This window comes from Corticium candelabrum, chromosome 19 (genome assembly GCF_963422355.1).
Source record: "Corticium candelabrum chromosome 19, ooCorCand1.1, whole genome shotgun sequence".
NCBI lineage: Eukaryota > Metazoa > Porifera > Homoscleromorpha > Homosclerophorida > Plakinidae > Corticium > Corticium candelabrum.
In genome coordinates, this window is record NC_085103.1 from 5,927,706 (window position 1) to 5,949,002 (window position 21,297).

At 41.2% G+C, this 21,297-nt stretch overlaps 2 protein-coding genes and 1 pseudogene across 2 annotated transcripts; 1 reads left to right on the forward strand and 2 right to left on the reverse strand.

Annotated features, from left to right (window-relative positions):
• The first annotated feature begins 16 nt into the window (after positions 1 to 16).
• LOC134194447 (coatomer subunit zeta-1-like) lies at positions 17 to 1,732 on the forward strand. Its single transcript, XM_062663369.1, has 9 exons — positions 17 to 60; positions 115 to 183; positions 244 to 325; positions 512 to 603; positions 747 to 802; positions 874 to 951; positions 1,394 to 1,445; positions 1,508 to 1,558; positions 1,615 to 1,732. The coding sequence occupies exons 1-9, from the start codon at positions 43 to 45 to the stop codon at positions 1,660 to 1,662; spliced, it is 546 nt and encodes a 181-aa protein (XP_062519353.1). The 5' UTR covers positions 17 to 42; the 3' UTR covers positions 1,663 to 1,732.
• Positions 1,733 to 5,961: 4,229 nt separating this feature from the next.
• On the reverse strand, positions 5,962 to 7,051 carry LOC134194730 (heat shock 70 kDa protein-like; annotated as a pseudogene).
• A 4,281-nt stretch (positions 7,052 to 11,332) lies between these two features.
• Positions 11,333 to 20,806, reverse strand: LOC134194688 (heat shock cognate 71 kDa protein-like). Its single transcript, XM_062663630.1, is given in 15 exon segments — positions 11,333 to 11,745; positions 11,811 to 11,915; positions 11,980 to 12,140; positions 12,143 to 12,293; positions 13,293 to 13,495; positions 13,556 to 13,802; positions 15,899 to 16,123; positions 16,183 to 16,368; positions 18,047 to 18,277; positions 18,343 to 18,447; positions 18,512 to 18,838; positions 18,948 to 19,150; positions 19,212 to 19,980; positions 20,297 to 20,445; positions 20,534 to 20,806. Coding segments are annotated over 15 exon segments (3,546 nt in total). The 5' UTR covers positions 20,748 to 20,806; the 3' UTR covers positions 11,333 to 11,475.
• Between the last annotated feature and the right edge of the window lie 491 nt (positions 20,807 to 21,297).

Sequence of the window (21,297 nt, forward strand, 5' to 3'; positions counted from 1 at the left end):
GATAAAATAAGTCACGTGTTTGATTGTTTATATTCCCGTATAATGGATACTGCCACCGTGGTCAGTTACAAGTGCTCGTTGTGTGCTCTTTGTTTTGATTCGTTTGTGATATAGGAGCCGAGTATGTACACGGTGAAAGCTATTATGATTCTTGACAACGACGGAGACAGAATTTTAGCGAAGGTCTAGCGTACAATTTCATTTTTCGTTGATCCTAGTGGACAAATTACCAATTGGATTTAGTACTACGATGATACGTGGCCGTCAACTAAGGAACAAAAAGAATTCGAGAAGAACCTTTTTCAGAAAACGCACAGAGCAAACGGTAAGTTGCACACGCCCTCGGAGTCCCGCGCGCAGTTTGCGTGGTGTGGTGACCATTTATATTAACTTGAATTAGCACTGCATGTGTTTTCAGTCTTCAATATTAATTAATATATATATTAATACAATAAATGTGTATAAATATTAATACGAATAAATGTGTGTGAATGCGTGTGTTTTGTTTTAGCGGAAATTGTGATGTTTGAAGGTGTCACATGTGTCTATCGTAGCAATGTAGATCTCTTCTTCTATGTCATCGGGTCATCGTTTGAGAATGAGGTTTGTACTTACGTCTGTTTTACCGAGACATGAAACGCTAATGCCTACCAGTCACGTGACCAACTTGCTCCGCCTCCGCGCATACACTCATATTATTAAGTAATATTTAATTATTAACAAAAAATATTTTTGGATTTTTGCAGTTGTTACTTGTCAGCGTGTTGAGTGCTTTCTATGACTCTGTGAGTCAGATGCTCAGGTGTGGTTGTCTGTGTTGTCATCTTCGTGTAAGTATGTTGGCCATTGACTATGACTGCAATGTGGTGGTAGGAAGAACGTTGAGAAGTCTGCTCTGTTTGATAATCTTGACGGTGCAATGCTCATCTTGGATGAAATAGTTGATCGTGGGTAAGTATGCATTCACATTATTTCTTTGTCTGCTTGCCTGTCTGTCTGTCTGTTTGTCTGTCTGTCTATCTGTTTGTCTGTCTGTCTATCTGTTTGTCTGTCTGTCTATCTGTTTGTCTGTCTGTCTGTCTGCCTATCTGTTTGTCTGTCTGTCTGTCTATCTTGTTTGTCTGTCTGTCTATCTTGTTTGTCTGTCAGTCTATCTGTTTATCTGTCTGTCTATCTCTCTGTCTGTCTGTTTGTCTGTCTGTCTATCTCTTTGTCTATCTGTTTGTTTGTCTGTCTGTCTATCTTGTCTGTCTGTCTGTCTGTCTATCTGTTTGTCTGTCTATCTGTTTGTCTGTCTGTCTGTTTGTCTCTCTGTCTGTCTGTCTATCTGTTTGTCTGTCTGTCTGTCTCTCTGTCTGTCTGTCTGTTTGATTGACAGCTGTTTCTCTTATAGCATAATCCTTGAGTCTGACTCAACCACAGTTTCACAAAGAGTTGCAATGAAGGTCAGTTGCAAGTGTGAACTCACTCACTGACATCATCAATGTGTGTTTGTGTTGTCCTCCAGATGGATGACGTCCCACTTTCGGAGCAGTCAGTGACACAAGTCGGGAAACACGTTAGTTCAGAATGGCAGTGAAGGCGGCAAGTTAGTGATTTTTGTTGTTTGTTTAGGTGCTCCAGACGGCGAGAGATCAGTTGAAGTGGTCACTCCTGAAGTAGTAGAACTGCTCTTGACTAGAATGAGTTTGTTTGAAACTATAGAAAATAATACATTTCTCCTGTCAGTTGATCTGGTGTGTTTGTTCGCTACCCATTTTCGAGGCATAAATGATAGACACAGGAAGTACCAATGATGTATTAATTAATGATATATTATGTATTGAGACAAGTGGACAGACAGACAGACAGACAGTTTAAATCATCATATACAGCTTGTAATAGTACTGATTTATGAGAATATATCTGAGACAGACAGACAGGCAGACAGATGGATGGACAGACAGACAGACAGACGGATGGATTGATGGACAGACAGATGGATTGATGGACACACAGACAGACAGATGGATTGATGGACAGACAGACAGACAGATGGATTGATGGACAGACAGATGGATTGATGGACAGACAAACAGATGGATGGATGGACAGACAGACAGACAGATGGATTGATGGACAGACAGACAGATGGATGGATGGACAGACAGACAGACAGATGGATTGATGGACAGACAGACAGACAGATGGATTGATGGACAGACACACACACAGACAGATTGTTTTATTAACTTTAAACTTTAAAATATGACAGACAGAGAGACAGACAGGTGCAAACAAACAAACTGACAAAAAACAGACTAGAGCTTGAAGATAAAGAAAGCAGACATTCTTTGCTACACTATGAATTCCCCTAGTGGCCCTTTCTCTTTCTTTCATTGTCAGTAACAGATCGAGCAGTTTGACCATCCAAGTTATTCAATGTAACTTGTACAGTGTCTGTTCACACTTTAACTCATATCGTTCTATTACTTCTAGACAACATCAATCATTTCTAGTCTAAAATACATATAATCTAGAAGAGCAATGAAACGGCAGTCACTCTAGCTACAAACTAAAGTCAATAAATCAAGTGCCTATTTACATGTAAATGTCAATTATCAACACTAAAATCACTTATCATGACAAAAAATTAGTCAGCCGTGAAACCAGACTTGAAAATGCAACTTCAATATTAAAAAGCAACCAACCAACCAACAGATAAAAATTAATTGATATTAATTTATTGCTTGATTCACTAAATCAGTCACAACTGAGTCTTCTCTCTGGATCTAACAATTCAGCCAAGTGTTTATGACCATCTATTGAAGCTAAGACGTCGCAGAAGATTTTGAAGGATCCGGGTGGCGTTCTCATGAGACATTGAGCGAGTAATTTCCTTGTTTTCTGTTCTTCCGTCATGTTTCCTTGCATGAATGCTTTATAGTCTTCTAGACAGATGAGTTCCCTTGCATAGAGACTGTCCAACAGTTTGTTAGTCTGCATGGTTTTGACGAGCGTCGCAAAATGCGGACGGAGATGAGACGACCACAGAGGATCCACCATGTCGGCACGCCCACCAATGTAACCCGGATAATCAGTATCGCAGTTTTCATAAAAAATGGTTTGATACTTTAGTCTACGGCTATTGCTTACGACATTTTTGGGATCATATAAAGAATGCGCACCACCGCTCTAAAACGCGCCAAATAGGTGGTGCAAAGCGTGCTCAGCCACGTGTTGATTCTATTAATATAAAATACCCGTATACTCCCTTTATCAGTCACGATTTAGGTTTTGTCCCACCATTAACGTTGCAGGTGGCGCAATAAATGCAGGTTGCTTACATAAACCAACAGAACAGGAGTGGCTACGGCTAATTTGCAGAGAGTAGACTTCCGTTCTTGCGTACGCTAGTTACCTGCCTTGTTCGCGGGAAAATTATGTCGGCTGCTGATATTTACGTAAGAGTGCCTGAAGTCTGCTTTGGTCCCGATCCACACTGTGATGTCATCGATTTCATGCAGCGTCTAGGCTTTCTTTCAACAACAACGAAGCTGCAACCCAACCCTCTATCAATTAATATTAAATCCATCCGGGTAACTATACATTTGCAAAAAAAGAGCAAGGTTTGTCAGCTTTTTACGTAATTACCTACTACTGTTATAAGACAAGTTGAACTTACTATTACAACACAACTGTTTAGGTTAAACTGCAACGCTAGAAGAAGTTGAGACACCTAGCTAGGGTACTGGATACCTCTGGCTGATATCCAACGTGATGGCGGCAAAGGCTGCCGCGTGAGTTACGCCATGACACTCGCGCCACATGAATTGATCCAAATATGACGGCAGCATATGGCGATGGCACCCTTTCATTTTTTTCAGTTTTGTTTTCTCTCGATTCCAATATGATTCAATATGTTGAGTGTGTACTCCAGTGCCAGGGCCCACAAAATTTAAAGAGTGGTTAACTGTCCTGTGAGCTGCCACCAGGGGGAGTGTGTTAATCCGATTGTACGCTCTCCATTCGTCAGAATGTACTATTGTGCCAGGCAGTACGTGTTGTGCTATGATCGGTAAAAGTGTCGCAGCATCTCTTCTTGGAACTATTTCCATGTAACCTAGTGCTGGCTGCTGTGTTACATCAACAATTCCAAAAACCCACACTGGGTCACGTGGTGCTCTTCCTCTGTGATGCTGTATAATTTCACAGGATAACTCTTAACAGTCAACAGTGTAATGTTCAATGCAATTACCTTCGGTTTGTGGGAAAAACAGGATTCGTCTATTTCAACAACGTTGGACTGAACTGGACCAATGCCACCAAGTCTAATAACATTTTGTTGGAGTTTCCACGAGCACACATCTCTTAGGTACTGGTACATCTGGATGCCAGTGACTAGAGATACTTTACAAACATCCTTCATTTGAGACACAGGTGTCTCAAAACACCAGTGGTAGATTACAAGTAACCAAGTTGTCAAAGGAACATTTGATTGTTGAAAAAATGAATCACGTCAAACTGAACTATAATAAGAAATTCTGTTTATAGTAATATAATGTTTTTAGGGTACCACATCTTGCAAACTTAAAAATTACCGTTGCATTCTGCAGTTTTTTCAGGACATCTCCAAATATAACCGTCCTTGCATCTTTTAAACGATTTTATTGCCATGGCCACACCATGACAGTTGTTGCATTGTTCTTGCCTTGAAATAAGTCCTCGACGCTGCATGAAATCGATGACATCACGCTGTGGATCAGGACCAAAGCAAACTCCATGCACTCTTGCGTAAATATCAGCAGCCGCCATAGTTTTCCCGCGAACAAGGCAGGTAACTAGCGTACGCAAGAACGGATGGCTGCTCTCTGCAAATTAGCCATAGCCACTCCTGTTCTGTTGGTTTATGTAAGCAGCCTGCATTTATTGTGCCACCTGCAACGTTAATGGTGGGACAGATCCTAAATCGTGACTGATAAACAGAGTATACGGGTATTTTATATTGATAGAATCAACACGTGGCTGAGCACGCTTTGCACCACCTATTTGGCGCCTTTTAGAGCGGTGGTGCGCATTCTCTATATGATCCCATTTTTGCACTGTTTTTGTAGTAATGTAATGGGTCTTCGTTTATTTCAAATGTTGAATTCGCAATCGCTGGGTATTGATCACCATCGCAAAACGACGACTGCCTAGACCAGGTCTATACACGTAATCTAAATTACTAGGAGGTTTGCATGTTTACTTCAATGACAGCTAGAGTTTCAACAGATACGTATTGTCTAGCTGGGATGCGGTTGCGTTGTCGCTCTATGGCTGTTTTGTCGTGGGGCCCTTCTGTGGGTTCAGCTCTAGCGGCCAGAGCTCGAAAAGGAGGCGCACGGCATCCGCCATGGGGCACGCCGTGCATTTGGGGGTTGGCCCCGATTTGTTGTGACTTAGAACAGTATTAATAGATCTGCTAAGAAGAGAAACTAGACTTTGGGTTTTCTGTTCTTAGCTCTTTTCACATGTAAATCGTTCTTAGAATTTGTTTACAGTTACAGTAAATGTTACCTGCAAAAACCGAAAACAAGATATCTATCTAAATTTTCTCTAAAATTCTCCTTAACTAGCTTTGGACTACAGACCACACAAATACCGTCGCCGTGGCAACGCGTAGCCTAATAATTTTAGTCTACTTGCGATCATATGATAAGTGCGACAAACAGGTCAACAAATCTAGAATAAATATGTTACAACAAGTCGATCATTTTCAACGGAAGTTATAAAGGGAGGTGGGTCTTAATTTTAATATCAACTACATGCATCTGAATAGCTAATGACGTTTATACCGCTGAATCTCGCCATTTGACGCTATACGCATTAGCGGAAATTTATAAGAGACCCTCAATTTGACAGAGACATACTACAGTAATGTCTACTGTAGACTGACATAGTGTGTCAGCTAGTGTATGTCCAAAACTCTAGGTAAACTGGTACTGTTAAACATACAATTAGTATTATTATTACACAACACTGTCTGGCACATTCCAGTACACCATCCAACACATTCGATAACGATAAACAAGTTAACTTTATACCCCAGTCAACCACCACAGCTAAATGTACGAAACAATTTTCTAGTCAACTTCTTCAATTGTCGGTCCCCCACCCGATGATCCACCACTCGGTCCACTTGGAGCTCCACCAAATCCTCCCGGCATACCACCAGGCATACCACCGGGCATACCACCGGGCATCCCTCCTGGCATTCCACCGTCACCCGCACCAGCACTGTAGAGTTTCTGCATAATCGGCATGCAAGCTTTCTCCAGCTCTTTCTGTTGATGCTCATATTCGTCCTTCTCTGCCGTCTACAGCCACAAGTAACTTTCAGTCTCTATACACTAATGCAACTGTTTTACGTCGTTGTGCCTACCTGATTCATGTCCAGCCACTTGATTGTTTCAGAACATTTATCAGTAATTATCTTCTTGTCTTCTTCACTGATCTTGTCGTTCAGTTTCTCGTCCTCAACAGTACTCTACAACAACATACTTCATGAATACAACAATATAATAGTATAAGACAAATTGCTTTCTGTTTACCTTCAGCTGGTAAACATAGCTCTCCAATGCATTCTTAGCTGCAACTCGATCTCTTTGTGCTTCATCTTCGGCTTTGAACTTCTCAGCTTCCTGTACCATCTTCTCAATTTGGTCTTTGTTCAGTCTTCCCTTGTCGTTAGTGATCGTGATCTAGTTCTCTCGTCCTGTGCTCTTGTTGACAGCTGAGACGTTTAGAATGCCATTAGCGTCAATATCAAAGTAACTTCGATCTGTGGTACTCCTCGTGGAGCAGGAGGAATGCCACTCAACTCAAATTTGCCCAACAGGTTGTTGTCTTTTGTCATTGCTCGCTCTCCTTCAAAAACCTATAATGGAGATGAACAACAGTACATAGTTGATGTGTGTATTTGTGTGTGTGTGTGTGTGTGTGTGTGTGTGTGTGTGTGTGTGTGTGTGTGTGTGTGTGTGTGTGTGTGTGTGTGTGTGTGTACCAAGTTGAACATCTTTGCCTCTGTAGTTCTTTCCACCTTTTTATATGGTTTGGAAACAGCAGTACTTCTGGAGCCGCAGATACATCGCTATTTTCAACTAATCATGATGATTTAGATAGATTATTTGACTTTGACATTCAAGGCCAAGTCCATTAGTTAATCTATGACTTTGTTGTTTGCAAGGACTGGTTTGCTTTCACAAATTCCTAGCATATGTAAAAGTAGAGTCTATATGGGAATAAATTATTTGTCTGTCTGTCTGTCTGTCTGTCTGTCAAATAACATTTATTTCAAACATGTACATCTATAATACAAAGCTAGCAAGGCAACTATGTAGAGTTCCGCAACTACAAGAGTTCACTAGGACTACATTTAGAAAACAAACAAACATATAACACTTAAAATAGAACAAAAATGCAGACTATCCGGAGCCAACTTAGCGGCTGAAAAACTGGTTAGAGCAATCTACTGTACAGTCAATGTCACTTTTGAGAGCTGAGATTTTTCTCATTATTACCTGGGTATTGCACTTTTGAAGTTGAATTGAGAATCTCTTTCTCCAGATGTCTAGAAACTCAGCAGCATTAGGTTGACCGAGTTCATCACGTGACTTCTTGACTAGCCTTTCCAGAAAGTTTTTTCCATCTCACCCATCGTCCGTCCGTCTGTCTGTCTGTCTGTCTGTCTGTTTGTTTGCCTGTCTGTACATGTACTGCTAAGTATGGTAAAATATCTACCAAATCATATAGGAATAAATGTCATCAAAGTATTTACTCAATCATGTTGTAATGAAAATGTTAGATGCAATATGAATGTATATACATTTACCGGTGGGTACTTTGTTCAGTTGTTGAGTACAGCAGATGCATAAGCTGAGTAGGTACTGTCAACACATTAGTACAACATGATTGAGTAGATACTTTGGTCACGTTTATTCCCAAATGATTTAGTAGATCTTGTATCATACTTAATTAGCAATACAGACAAACAAACAGACGGACAGACAAAAAAATTTAAAAAATTAAAAAAAAATTCTGTAGACTTTTAGTTTGGTAGAGATTTTGTGCGATTGGGACAGTAGAGTTGCTTAGTTGTGTTGATTGTAGATTTCAATGTTGAAAATATATGTATTGGACAGACAGACAGACAGACAGACAGACAGACAGACAGATACTTTATTCTCATATAGACTCTACTTGTACATTTGCTAGGAATTTGTGAAAGCAAACCAGTCCTTGCAAACAGCAAAGTCATAGATTAACTAATGGACTTGGCCTTGAATGTCAAAATCAAATAATCTATCTAAATCACCATGATTAGGTGACAGTTTTGAAAGTTTTCTGAGGATAACTTCAGCATTGCATCTTTGTAGAATTGTAGAAAATCTTTTTCTCTAATACGACACAAACATGGACCAGGAGGCATTAAAATTGGCTTCTGGATTTACTGACTGTTGTGACAAATGCTGCAAAAAATTCTCTGCCTTTGTGCCCCACCTCCCAAAATGTTCTATCACAAGAGGAACACATCTTGATACATATCCTCCTGAAACAAGCTCTTCTGAATATCTTTTCATTTCTTTTCTTCTCTTGTCGTGGCAGCAAGACCATTTTCCTTGCTAGCCCTCTTCATAATATCCTGACAGACAGACAGACAGACAGACAGACAGACAACAGACAGACAGAAATACAGACAGACAGGCAAACAGACAGTAGACAATAGCACGAACAACAGAATTTAAAGTAGGGCTTTGTGCTGGCCATGCAGTCGAGAGAATGATTTTGTTGATTCCCAGACTGACTGATCTTGGTTCTATAAAAGGGTGAATTATTAATTATTGGCAGTATAAATCTTGGTGACTTTTCTCAGCAGCATATAGCAGAAATGTTGCTCAAGAATTGGCAACCATTTCTAGTTCCATTGATAGTAATGAGAAAGTTGACTCGATCATACTGTACGTGCTGCCCCATGCTACTATTTGCCTTGTCCAAGTGACTCCCTTGAGTTGTCTACTTGTTGCCTTCGCCAGTACAGACAATTAAGTTTTGAATACGGAATCAAGTTACTAACTAGCTCAAAAATGTACTAAATTTTGAATGATCTGGAAACTCTTTTATGAGAGTGCAGAAGCAATGTACAGATACAGTGGTTTAAACTTTTAACCCCAACAAACAAAAACCAAAACAAGCAAAAACAAAAATCGTAAGGACACATAGTTAAATCATCAAAAAAGACAGATGTCATCTCTCTTGGATTGTACATGTGTTAGTTAATGTCAAAATATTTCATCACTTCACAAAGGGGCATAATACAATTATTTCTTATTACCTCTAACATATACACACACACACACACACACACACACACACACACACACACACACACACACACACATATATATATACACACACAAATATTTGCTGTTCAAATACACACACACACACACACACACACACACACACACACACACACACACACACACACACACACCAGTATACTAATTATATAACTGTCATTCACGTCACCAACCATATAACAATGCCATAATAATTATATAGTTTGCAATACAATACCAGTTGGCAAAAGGCATATACAACGTATACCTATAAGTGCCAACAATGCAATGACTGATACCATCAACTTAAATAACTGAACTTAAATTAATTAACTTGATTTAATTAAAACCAATGCTAGCTCTAAACATACATTACCTCAATAATACTGTAGCTGTGTGACAACCAGCAGAGTTATGAATACGTCGTCGTTATCCATCTACAATGATTCTATGCATTAGTAATTATTATGTGGTTTACATTAAATGATCTGATTTGTAATGAGTATTGAAGTGTCTATAGATTATTTCATGTACGTGTTTATACCAACTAGATATAATACTTAATTAATAAATATTGTGTACACACACATCGTATACTGTCATTTTAGTTGTATAGTATTTATCTGTTAATAAATCTTTTGTAGGAGTAGTTGTGAAATAGAATTAAATTGCCTGAGTACTTTGCACTGTTCTAATTATATTGGTAATTAATTAATTGCATATTATTTAATTGGACACAAGAAATAAATTTGCAATAAATAGTACACAATTTGATGTATGCAGTGCACGCCACAATGTAAATTTTGACACACAATTCAATCCAGTTAATTAATAATGTGCGTAGCAGATGCGCGCACCCAAAAAATATTTCAAGAAAACTGCAAATTTTTTTATTTAACCGCAAAACATAGTAATTAAAAATCACTTTACCTGCCGTCCAATTTATTTGAAGTCGATTTGTGCCGAGAGAGCAACGTTCAGCGGACGACACTCAAAACTGAGGCCTCCTTTCAATAAACGGTGCAGGTTACTGCTCGAAAGATGCGCAAAAAGGCAGCAGTTCGTTTATGTCAAAATCGCCATTCACTACCAAGAATCAATCGGCGCGCTGGTGGCCTCGTGCACCAAAGCGCATTCGCTGCTGCGGCGAAGTTCCCAAACCTCGTCCCAAAAAAATTCCGCTGTGCGGTCGCATTCGTTGCTGCGGTTGCGTTGTCGTTCTATGGCTATTTGGTTAGTACGACTACGTGGAGCTAAAGACATCTGCTTCCATCGGATTTTAGTATAATTAGCTATAGGCTCAACTCTTGTGGCCAAACTCGAAAAGGAGGCACACGGCATCCGCCATAAGGCACGCCGTAGCCAATTGAGATTTGAGAGTTCAACTGTATTCGGTTAGCATTTGGGGAGTTAACCCCCTTTCAAAGTGACTCGGTACAGTATTAATAGATCTGCTACGACTACAAACTAGACTTGGGGTTTTCTGTTCTTAGATCTCTTCACATGTAAATCGTTCTTAAAATTTGTTTAACAGTAAATTTTGCTTGCTAAAAGCGAAAACAAGAAATCTATCTAAATTCTCCTTAACTAGCTTTGGACTACAGACCAAACAATAACCGTCGCTGTGGCAACGTGTAGCCTAATAATTTTAGTCTACTTGCGCCATGTATGACCATATGATAAGTGCGACAAACAGAACAGGTAAACAAATCTAGAATAAATACGTTACAACAAGTCGATCATTTTAGCCTGGTCAACGGAAGTCAAAAAGGAAGGATTTGGGTCTTATTTTAATATCAACTACATGCATCTGAATAGCCAATGACGTTCATACGCTGAATCTCGCCATTTGACGCTATACGCATTAGCGGAAACTTACAAGAGACCCTCAATTTGACAGAGACATACTAATGTCTACTGTAGACTGACATAGTGTGTCAGCTAGTGTATGTCCAAAACTCTAGGTAAACTGGTACTGTTAAACATACAATTAGTATTATTATTACACAACACTGTCTGGCACATTCCAGTACACCATCCAACACATTCGATAACGATAAACAAGTTAACTTTATACCCCAGTCAACCACCACAGCTAAATGTACGAAACAATTTTCTAGTCAACTTCTTCAATTGTCGGTCCCCCACCCGATGATCCATCACTCGGTCCACTTGGAGCTCCACCAAATCCTCCCGGCATACCACCAGGCATACCACCAGGCATACCACCAGGCATACCACTGGGCATCCCACCGGGCATACCACCGGGCATCCCTCCTGGCATTCCACCGTCACCCGCACCAGCACTGTAGAGTTTCTGCATAATTGGCATGCAAGCTTTCTCCAGCTCTTTCTGTTGATGCTCATATTCGTCCTTCTCTGCCGTCTACAGCCACAAGTAACTTTCAGTCTCTATACACTAATGCAACTGTTTTACGTCGTTGTGCCTACCTGATTCATGTCCAGCCACTTGATTGTTTCAGAACATTTATCAGTGATTGTCTTCTTGTCTTCTTCATTGATCTTGTCGTTCAGTTTCTCGTCCTCAACAGTACTCTACAACAACATCTTTCATGAATACAACAATATAATAGTATAAGACAAACTGCTTTCTGTTTACCTTCAGCTGGTAAGCATAGCTCTCCAATGCATTCTTAGCTGCAACTCGATCTCTTTGTGCTTCATCTTCGGCTTTGAACTTCTCAGCTTCCTGTACCATCTTCTCAATTTGGTCTTTGTTCAGTCTTCCCTTGTCGTTAGTGATCATGATCTTATTCTCTCGTCAACAGCTGAGACGTTTAGAATGCCATTAGCGTCAATATCAAAAGTAACTTCAATCTGTGGTACTCCTCGTGGAGCAGGAGGAATGCCACTCAACTCAAATTTGCCCAACAGGTTGAAGTCTTTTGTCATTGCTCGCTCTCCTTCAAAAACCTATAATGGAGATGAACAACAGTGCATAGTTGATGTGTGCATTTGTGTGTATGTGTGTGTGTGTGTGTGTGTGTGTGTGTGTGTGTGTGTGTGTGTGTGTGTGTGTGTGTGTGTGTGTGTGTGTGTGTGTGTGTACCAAGCTGAACATCTTTGTCTCTGTAGTTCTTTCCACCCTTTTATATGGTTTGGAAACAGCAGTACTTCTGGAGCCGCAGATACATCGCTTACAGAGCTTTGTGATGAGAAGCCTCCGCTCCATCCTTGGACTGTCCCTATGAGACGGCAAGAGAGACATCTCCATCAGAAAGATAGCCAACCTACAAAGAATCTCCACCATGCTGACACAGACACGTCTTCGGTCATTGGGTCACATCTTGCGCATGGATGAGTGTCGTCTACCAAGAAAGCTCTTGGTGTGTGCATCACCCCAAGGTAGACGTTCAGTCGGAGGCCAGAGAATGAGATGGAATGATTTGGTACTGAGGGATTTAAGGAATTGCAATCTTGATGGGGTTTGGAGGATACTAGCAGAAGATAGGAATGAGTGGAGGAATCAGATCTGGGCTGTCACACAGGAAGTAAATTTCAAGAAGGAAGAACAAAGTAATACCGCAAGGATGAGCAGAAACGTCGCTGCAAAGCAAGGCAAACGACATCAGAGTTTGCTTTACGCTGCAGCTTTGATGGTTGTGGATTTACTGTTGTAAATCATGCCGACCTTGTAAACCACCAGAGACAGAAACATGGTCAGTCTCTGACTAGTCAATGTCAGTACTGTCACCAAACATTCCGCCAACAAGGCCTCCACAACCATGAGTGTTTCTGCTGTCATAGAACACCCACTCCTCCGATATAGCCTATGGTGACCTTGGCCTGCATCGTTTCTCATTGGAATGAACGCAGCGTGAAGTGAAGAAGTCTGTGTGTGTGTGTGTGTGTGTGTGTGTGTGTGTGTGTGTGTGTGTGTGTGTGTGTGTGTGTGCGCATAAATGTAATCACCTGTATAAGCACTCCAGGCTGGTTGTCAGAGTACGTTGTGAAGACTTTGTTTTGTTTTGTTGGAATCGTCGAGTTTCTCTTGATGAGTGCAGTAAACATGCCTCCAGTTGTTTCAATACCCAAAGAAAGCGGTGCCACATCGAGAAGCAAAAGATCCTGCACCTCCTCGCTCTTATCACCAGACAGGATAGCAGCTTGAACAGCTACAGTAACATACCACATAAGTAAAGATACAACAGCCATACAGATGGGTTACAAGATACCTGCTCCATACGCAACCGCTTCATCAGGATTGATCGACTTGTTCAGTTCTTTCCCACTGAAGAAATGTAGCGGCAGTTTATGGATCTTGGGAATACCCGTCGATTCACCGACCAAAACCAACTCGTGTACTTCATTCTTCCCTAGCTTTGCATCACGTAGAGCTTTCTCCACGGCGAGAGATCCGCTGAAGTGGTCACTCCTGAAGTAGTAGAACTGCTCTTGACTAGAATATGAGTTTGTTTGAAACTATAGAAAATAATACATTTCTCCTGTCAGTTGATCTGGTGCGTTTGTTCGCTACCCATTTTTGAGGCATAAATGACAGACACAGGAAATACCAATAATGTATTAATTAATATGATATATTATGTATTGAGACAGGTGGACAGACAGACCGACAGACAGACCGACAGACAGACAGTTTGAATCATTATATAGCTTGTAATAAGTACTGATTTATGAGAATATATCTGAGACAGACAGACAGACAGTCAGACAGACAGACAGACAGTCAGATGGATGGACAGACAGAGAGACAGATGGATTGATGGACAGACAGACAGACACACACACAGATAGTCAGATGGATTGATGGACAGACACACAGAGACAGATTGTTTTATTGACTTTAAACTTTAAAAATATGACAGACAGAGAGACAGACAGGCGCAAACAAAAACTGACAGACAGACAGACTAGGGTTTGAAGACAGAGAAAGCAGACATTCTTTGCTGCACTATGAATTCCCCTAGTGTCCCTTTCTTTCATTGTCAGTAACAGAACGAGCAGTTTGACCATCGAAGTTACTCAGTGTAACTTGTACAGTGTCTGTTCACACTTTAACTCGTATCGTTCTATTAGTTCTAGACAACATCAATCCTTTCTAGTCTAAAATACAGATAATCTAGAAGAGCAATGAAACAGTAGTCACTCTAGCTACAAACTGAAGTCAATAAATCAAGTGCCTATTTACATGTAAATGTCAATATCAACACTACAAATCACTTATCATGACAAAAAATTAGTCAGTCGTGAAACCAGACTTAAAAATGCAACTTCAATATTAAAGAGCAAGCAACTAACCAACAGATAACATTAATTGATATTAATTTATATTGCCTGATCCACTAAATCAGTCACAACTGAGTCTTCTCTCTGGATCTAACAATTCAGCCAAGTGTTTATGACCTTCTATTGAAGCTAAGACGTCACAAAAATTTTTGAAGGATCCGGGTGGCGTTCTCATGAGACATTGAGCGAGTAATTTCCTTGTTTTCTGTTCTTCCGTCATGTTTCCTTGCATGAATGCTTTATAGTCTTCTAGACAGATGAGTTCCCTTGCATAGAGACTGTCCAACAGTTTGTTAGTCTGCATGGTTTTGACGAGCGTCGCAAAATGCGGACGGAGATGAGACGACCACAGAGGATCCACCATGTCGGCACGCCCACCAATGTAACCCGGATAATCAGTATCGCAGTTTTCATAAAAAATGGTTTGATACTTTAGTCTACGGCTATTGCTTACGACATTTTTGGGATCATATAAAGAATGCGCACCACCGCTCTAAAACGCGCCAAATAGGTGGTGCAAAGCGTGCTCAGCCACGTGTTGATTCTATTAATATAAAATACCCGTATACTCCCTTTATCAGTCACGATTTAGGTTTTGTCCCACCATTAACGTTGCAGGTGGCGCAATAAATGCAGGTTGCTTACATAAACCAACAGAACAGGAGTGGCTACGGCTAATTTGCAGAGAGTAGACTTCCGTTCTTGCGTACGCTAGTTACCTGCCTTGTTCGCGGGAAAATTATGTCGGCTGCTGATATTTACGTAAGAGTGCCTGAAGTCTGCTTTGGTCCCGATCCACACTGTGATGTCATCGATTTCATGCAGCGTCTAGGCTTTCTTTCAACAACAACGAAGCTGCAACCCAACCCTCTATCAATTAATATTAAATCCATCCGGGTAACTATACATTTGCAAAAAAAGAGCAAGGTTTGTCAGCTTTTTACGTAATTACCTACTACTGTTATAAGACAAGTTGAACTTACTATTACAACACAACTGTTTAGGTTAAACTGCAACGCTAGAAGAAGTTGAGACACCTAGCTAGGGTACTGGATACCACTGGCTGATATCCAACGTGATGGCGGCAAAGGCTGCCGCGTGAGTTACGCCATGACACTCCCGCCACATGAATTGATCCAAATATGACGGCAGCATATGGCGATGGCACCCTTTCATTTTTTCAGTTTTGTTTTCTCTCGATTCCAATATGATTCAATATGTTGAGTGTGTACTCCAGTGCCAGGGCCCACAAAATTTAAAGAGTGGTTAACTGTCCTGTGAGCTGCCACCAGGGGGAGTGTGTTAATCCGATTGTACGCTCTCCATTCGTCAGAATGTACTATTGTGCCAGGCAGTACGTGTTGTGCTATGATCGGTAAAAGTGTCGCAGCATCTCTTCTTGGAACTATTTCCATGTAACCTAGTGCTGGCTGCTGTGTTACATCAACAATTCCAAAAACCCACACTGGGTCACGTGGTGCTCTTCCTCTGTGATGCTGTATAATTTCACAGGATAACTCTTAACAGTCAACAGTGTAATGTTCAATGCAATTACCTTCGGTTTGTGGGAAAAACAGGATTCGTCTATTTCAACAACGTTGGACTGAACTGGACCAATGCCACCAAGTCTAATAACATTTTGTTGGAGTTTCCACGAGCACACATCTCTTAGGTACTGGTACATCTGGATGCCAGTGACTAGAGATACTTTACAAACATCCTTCATTTGAGACACAGGTGTCTCAAAACACCAGTGGTAGATTACAAGTAACCAAGTTGTCAAAGGAACATTTGATTGTTGAAAAAATGAATCACGTCAAACTGAACTATAATAAGAAATTCTGTTTATAGTAATATAATGTTTTTAGGGTACCACATCTTGCAAACTTAAAAATTACCGTTGCATTCTGCAGTTTTTTCAGGACATCTCCAAATGTAACCGTCCTTGCATCTTTTAAACGATTTTATTGCCATGGCCACACCATGACAGTTGTTGCATTGTTCTTGCCTTGAAATAAGTCCTCGACGCTGCATGAAATCGATGACATCACGCTGTGGATCAGGACCAAAGCAAACTCCATGCACTCTTGCGTAAATATCAGCAGCCGCCATAGTTTTCCCGCGAACAAGGCAGGTAACTAGCGTACGCAAGAACGGATGGCTGCTCTCTGCAAATTAGCCATAGCCACTCCTGTTCTGTTGGTTTATGTAAGCAGCCTGCATTTATTGTGCCACCTGCAACGTTAATGGTGGGACAGATCCTAAATCGTGACTGATAAACAGAGTATACGGGTATTTTATATTGATAGAATCAACACGTGGCTGAGCACGCTTTGCACCACCTATTTGGCGCCTTTTAGAGCGGTGGTGCGCATTCTCTATATGATCCCATTTTTGCACTGTTTTTGTAGTAATGTAATGGGTCTTCGTTTATTTCAAATGTTGAATTCGCAATCGCTGGGTATTGATCACCATCGCAAAACGACGACTGCCTAGACCAGGTCTATACACGTAATCTAAATTACTAGGAGGTTTGCATGTTTACTTCAATGACAGCTAGAGTTTCAACAGATACGTATTGTCTAGCTGGGATGCGGTTGCGTTGTCGCTCTATGGCTGTTTTGTCGTGGGGCCCTTCTGTGGGTTCAGCTCTAGCGGCCAGAGCTCGAAAAGGAGGCGCACGGCATCCGCCATGGGGCACGCCGTGCATTTGGGGGTTGGCCCCGATTTGTTGTGACTTAGAACAGTATTAATAGATCTGCTAAGAAGAGAAACTAGACTTTGGGTTTTCTGTTCTTAGCTCTTTTCACATGTAAATCGTTCTTAGAATTTGTTTACAGTTACAGTAAATGTTACCTGCAAAAACCGAAAACAAGATATCTATCTAAATTTTCTCTAAAATTCTCCTTAACTAGCTTTGGACTACAGACCACACAAATACCGTCGCCGTGGCAACGCGTAGCCTAATAATTTTAGTCTACTTGCGATCATATGATAAGTGCGACAAACAGGTCAACAAATCTAGAATAAATATGTTACAACAAGTCGATCATTTTCAACGGAAGTTATAAAGGGAGGTGGGTCTTAATTTTAATATCAACTACATGCATCCGAATAGCTAATGACGTTTATACGCTGAATCTCGCCATTTGACGCTATACGCATTAGCGGAAATTTATAAGAGACCCTCAATTTGACAGAGACATACTAATGTCTACTGTAGACTGACATAGTGTGTCAGCTAGTGTATGTCCAAAACTCTAGGTAAACTGGTACTGTTAAACATACAATTAGTATTATTATTACACAACACTGTCTGGCACATTCCAGTACACCATCCAACACATTCGATAACGATAAACAAGTTAACTTTATACCCCAGTCAACCACCACAGCTAAATGTACGAAACAATTTTCTAGTCAACTTCTTCAATTGTCGGTCCCCCACCCGATGATCCACCACTCGGTCCACTTGGAGCTCCACCAAATCCTCCCGGCATACCACCAGGCATACCACCGGGCATACCACCGGGCATCCCTCCTGGCATTCCACCGTCACCCGCACCAGCACTGTAGAGTTTCTGCATAATCGGCATGCAAGCTTTCTCCAGCTCTTTCTGTTGATGCTCATATTCGTCCTTCTCTGCCGTCTACAGCCACAAGTAACTTTCAGTCTCTATACACTAATGCAACTGTTTTACGTCGCTGTGCCTACCTGATTCGTGTCCAGCCACTTGATTGTTTCAGAACATTTATCAGTGATTGTCTTCTTGTCTTCTTCACTGATCTTGTCCTTCAGCTTCTCGTCCTCAACAGTACTCTACAACAACATATTTCATGAATACAACAATATAATAGTATAAGACAAACTGCTTTCTGTTTACCTTCAGCTGGTAAGCATAGCTCTCCAATGCATTCTTAGCTGCAACTCGATCTCTTTGTGCTTCATCTTCGGCTTTGAACTTCTCAGCTTCCTGTACCATCTTCTCAATTTGGTCTTTGTTCAGTCTTCCCTTGTCGTTAGTGATCGTGATCTTGTTCTCTCGTCCTGTGCTCTTGTCGACAGCTGAGACGTTTAGAATTCCATTAGCGTCAATATCAAAAGTAACTTCAATCTGTGGTACTCCTCGTGGAGCAGGAGGAATGCCACTCAACTCAAATTTGCCCAACAGGTTGTTGTCTTTTGTCATTGCTCGCTCTCCTTCAAAAACCTATAATGGAGATGAACAACAGTACATAGTTGATGTGTGTGTTTGTGTTGTGTGTGTGTGTGTGTGTGTGTGTGTCTGTGTGTGTGTGCATGCGCATAAATGTAATCACCTGTATAAGCACTCCAGGCTGGTTGTCAGAGTACGTTGTGAAGACTTTGTTTTGTTTTGTTGGAATCGTCGAGTTTCTCTTGATGAGTGCAGTAAACACGCCTCCAGCTGTTTCAATACCCAAAGAAAGCGGTGCCACATCGAGAAGCAAAAGATCCTGCACCTCCTCGCTCTTATCACCAGACAAGATAGCAGCTTGAACAGCTACAGTAACATACCACATAAGTAAATATACAACAGCCCATACAGATGGGTTACAAGATACCTGCTCCATACGCAACCGCTTCATCAGGATTGATCGACTTGTTCAGTTCTTTTCCATTGAAGAAATCTTGCAGCAGTTTTTGGATCTTGGGAATACGCGTCGATCCACCGACCAAAACCAACTCGTGTACTTCATTCTTCCCTAGCTTTGCATCACGTAGAGCTTTCTCCACCGGCTCCAACGTCCCTCTGAAGAGGTCACCATTCATTTCTTCAAATCGAGCACGTGTCAACGACGTGTAAAAGTCAATGCCCTCAAAGAGTGAATCAATTTCTATGTTAGCCTGAGTGCTCGACGATAGTGTTCGTTTTGCTCGTTCGCATGCAGTGCGAAGACGACGAACTGCCCTTTTGTTTGTTGACAAATCCTTTTTGTGCTTGCGTTTGAACTCGCTGACAAAAAACGTGACCATTCTACTGTCAAAATCTTCACCACCTAAATGTGTATCTCCGGCTGTCGATTTGACTTCGAAAATTCCATCCTCGATTGTGAGGATAGAGACATCGAATGTGCCACCACCCAAGTCAAAGATGAGAACATTTTGTTCGCCTCCTGACAACTTCTTATCTAAACCGTATGCAATGGCAGCAGCCGTGGGTTCGTTGATAATTCTGAGAACGTTTAGTCCTGCAATGGTGCCGGCGTCTTTGGTGGCTTGACGTTGGGAATCATTGAAATAAGCGGGAACAGTAACGACGGCATTGTTGACACTCTTGCCAAGATATGCTTCAGCCGTCTCCTTCATTTTGGTCAAAACCATAGAAGAGATCTACAGACACAACACTCATAAACCCGTCGAGCAATAAACATTAACTTATATGGAATAGAGTCCGTTTACATTTATCAAATTATGTGCCCATTACGCTTGTAAGCGATTTGTAGCTGACATACGGGACTCCAAAAATTGCTCGTGCCCCACCCCCGCTTCCGTTATGGCTAACCATCCGTTCGCCACGTGCTCACTCAACGTGCCTCTACGACGGAGCCGTTGAATGCTTTATGGACGCACTACGCGAGTTGAATGAAGCAGCTAAACGACGTGCTTTACTGAACGTATCCGCTCAACGATGCGAATATGTCCTAACCTCTTCTGCGTAGAATGATTTTGTCTCTGCTTTGTATTCCACTTCAACTTTTGGTCTAGTGCCCTCGTTTATCACTTGGAAAGGCCACTGCTTCATGTCACTTTGCACTGACGTGTCGTCAAAGCGTCGTCCAATCAAACGTTTTGCATCTGCAGACATACAAACCAACGTTGGTTACTCCCAAGGGAGACGAAGTAGCAAGGTTGAATGAAATGTCGGCAAGCGCGGGAAACGTACCAAAGACTGTGTTGGAAGGATTTAGGGCAACTTGATTCTTTGCTGCATCGCCTATGAGACGTTCTGTGTCTGTGAAAGCAACGTAACTAGGCGTCGTCCGGTTTCCTTGGTCGTTGGCGATGATCTCGACTTTTCCATGTTGAAAAATGCCAACACAAGAGTAGGTTGTACCCAAATCGATGCCGACGGCTATTCCCGTAGCTGGTTTAGACATTATAACACAAACGACTCACAAGGAAAGAGGAAACTGACGGACGAGTTGAAGACACGTGGTCTTATGTCACGAATATGCTATTTTTAGCATCTAGGAACTTTCTAGAAGGTCAAAATGGTGTCGAGTCACGTGTAGAAGGTTCCCGAACAGGAAGTAATAATTAGCATACATATAGGGAAGTACAACTACAAAAAAAGTATTAGCGTTGAATGTTAGCACACGAATTTAATTGATAAGCATGTACCCTACAGTTCTAATACATGCATGTGTACGCACATACTTGATATCCCAATATCAATTTCTATGTTCCAGACCCCGCCTCTTTCATAACATACTTGGTCAAAATACCGACGGGGGAGGGGCTGATTACCATATGTATTGCTGGAAAAGCGATCGAAGAAGGCCACAAGAAAATAGAATCCAGAACATCCCAACTAGCCACGAGAATGTACATGTACTTTTTTCTTAGATTTTTATAACAGGCAGTAGTACGTACAGTACAAGTTCTGTGTTTAATTAATTATTATGTTTAGTAATTGGTGTTGATACT

What these genes read in the sequence shown, in the direction of transcription:
- LOC134194447 (XM_062663369.1), top strand. An exon ending in GAAAACGCACAGAGCAAACG is followed by an intron (nt 326 to 511) that starts GTAAGTTGCACA and finishes GTTTTGTTTTAG; the next exon opens with CGGAAATTGTGATGTTTGAA. An exon ending in CACAAAGAGTTGCAATGAAG is followed by an intron (nt 1,446 to 1,507) that starts GTCAGTTGCAAG and finishes GTTGTCCTCCAG; the next exon opens with ATGGATGACGTCCCACTTTC.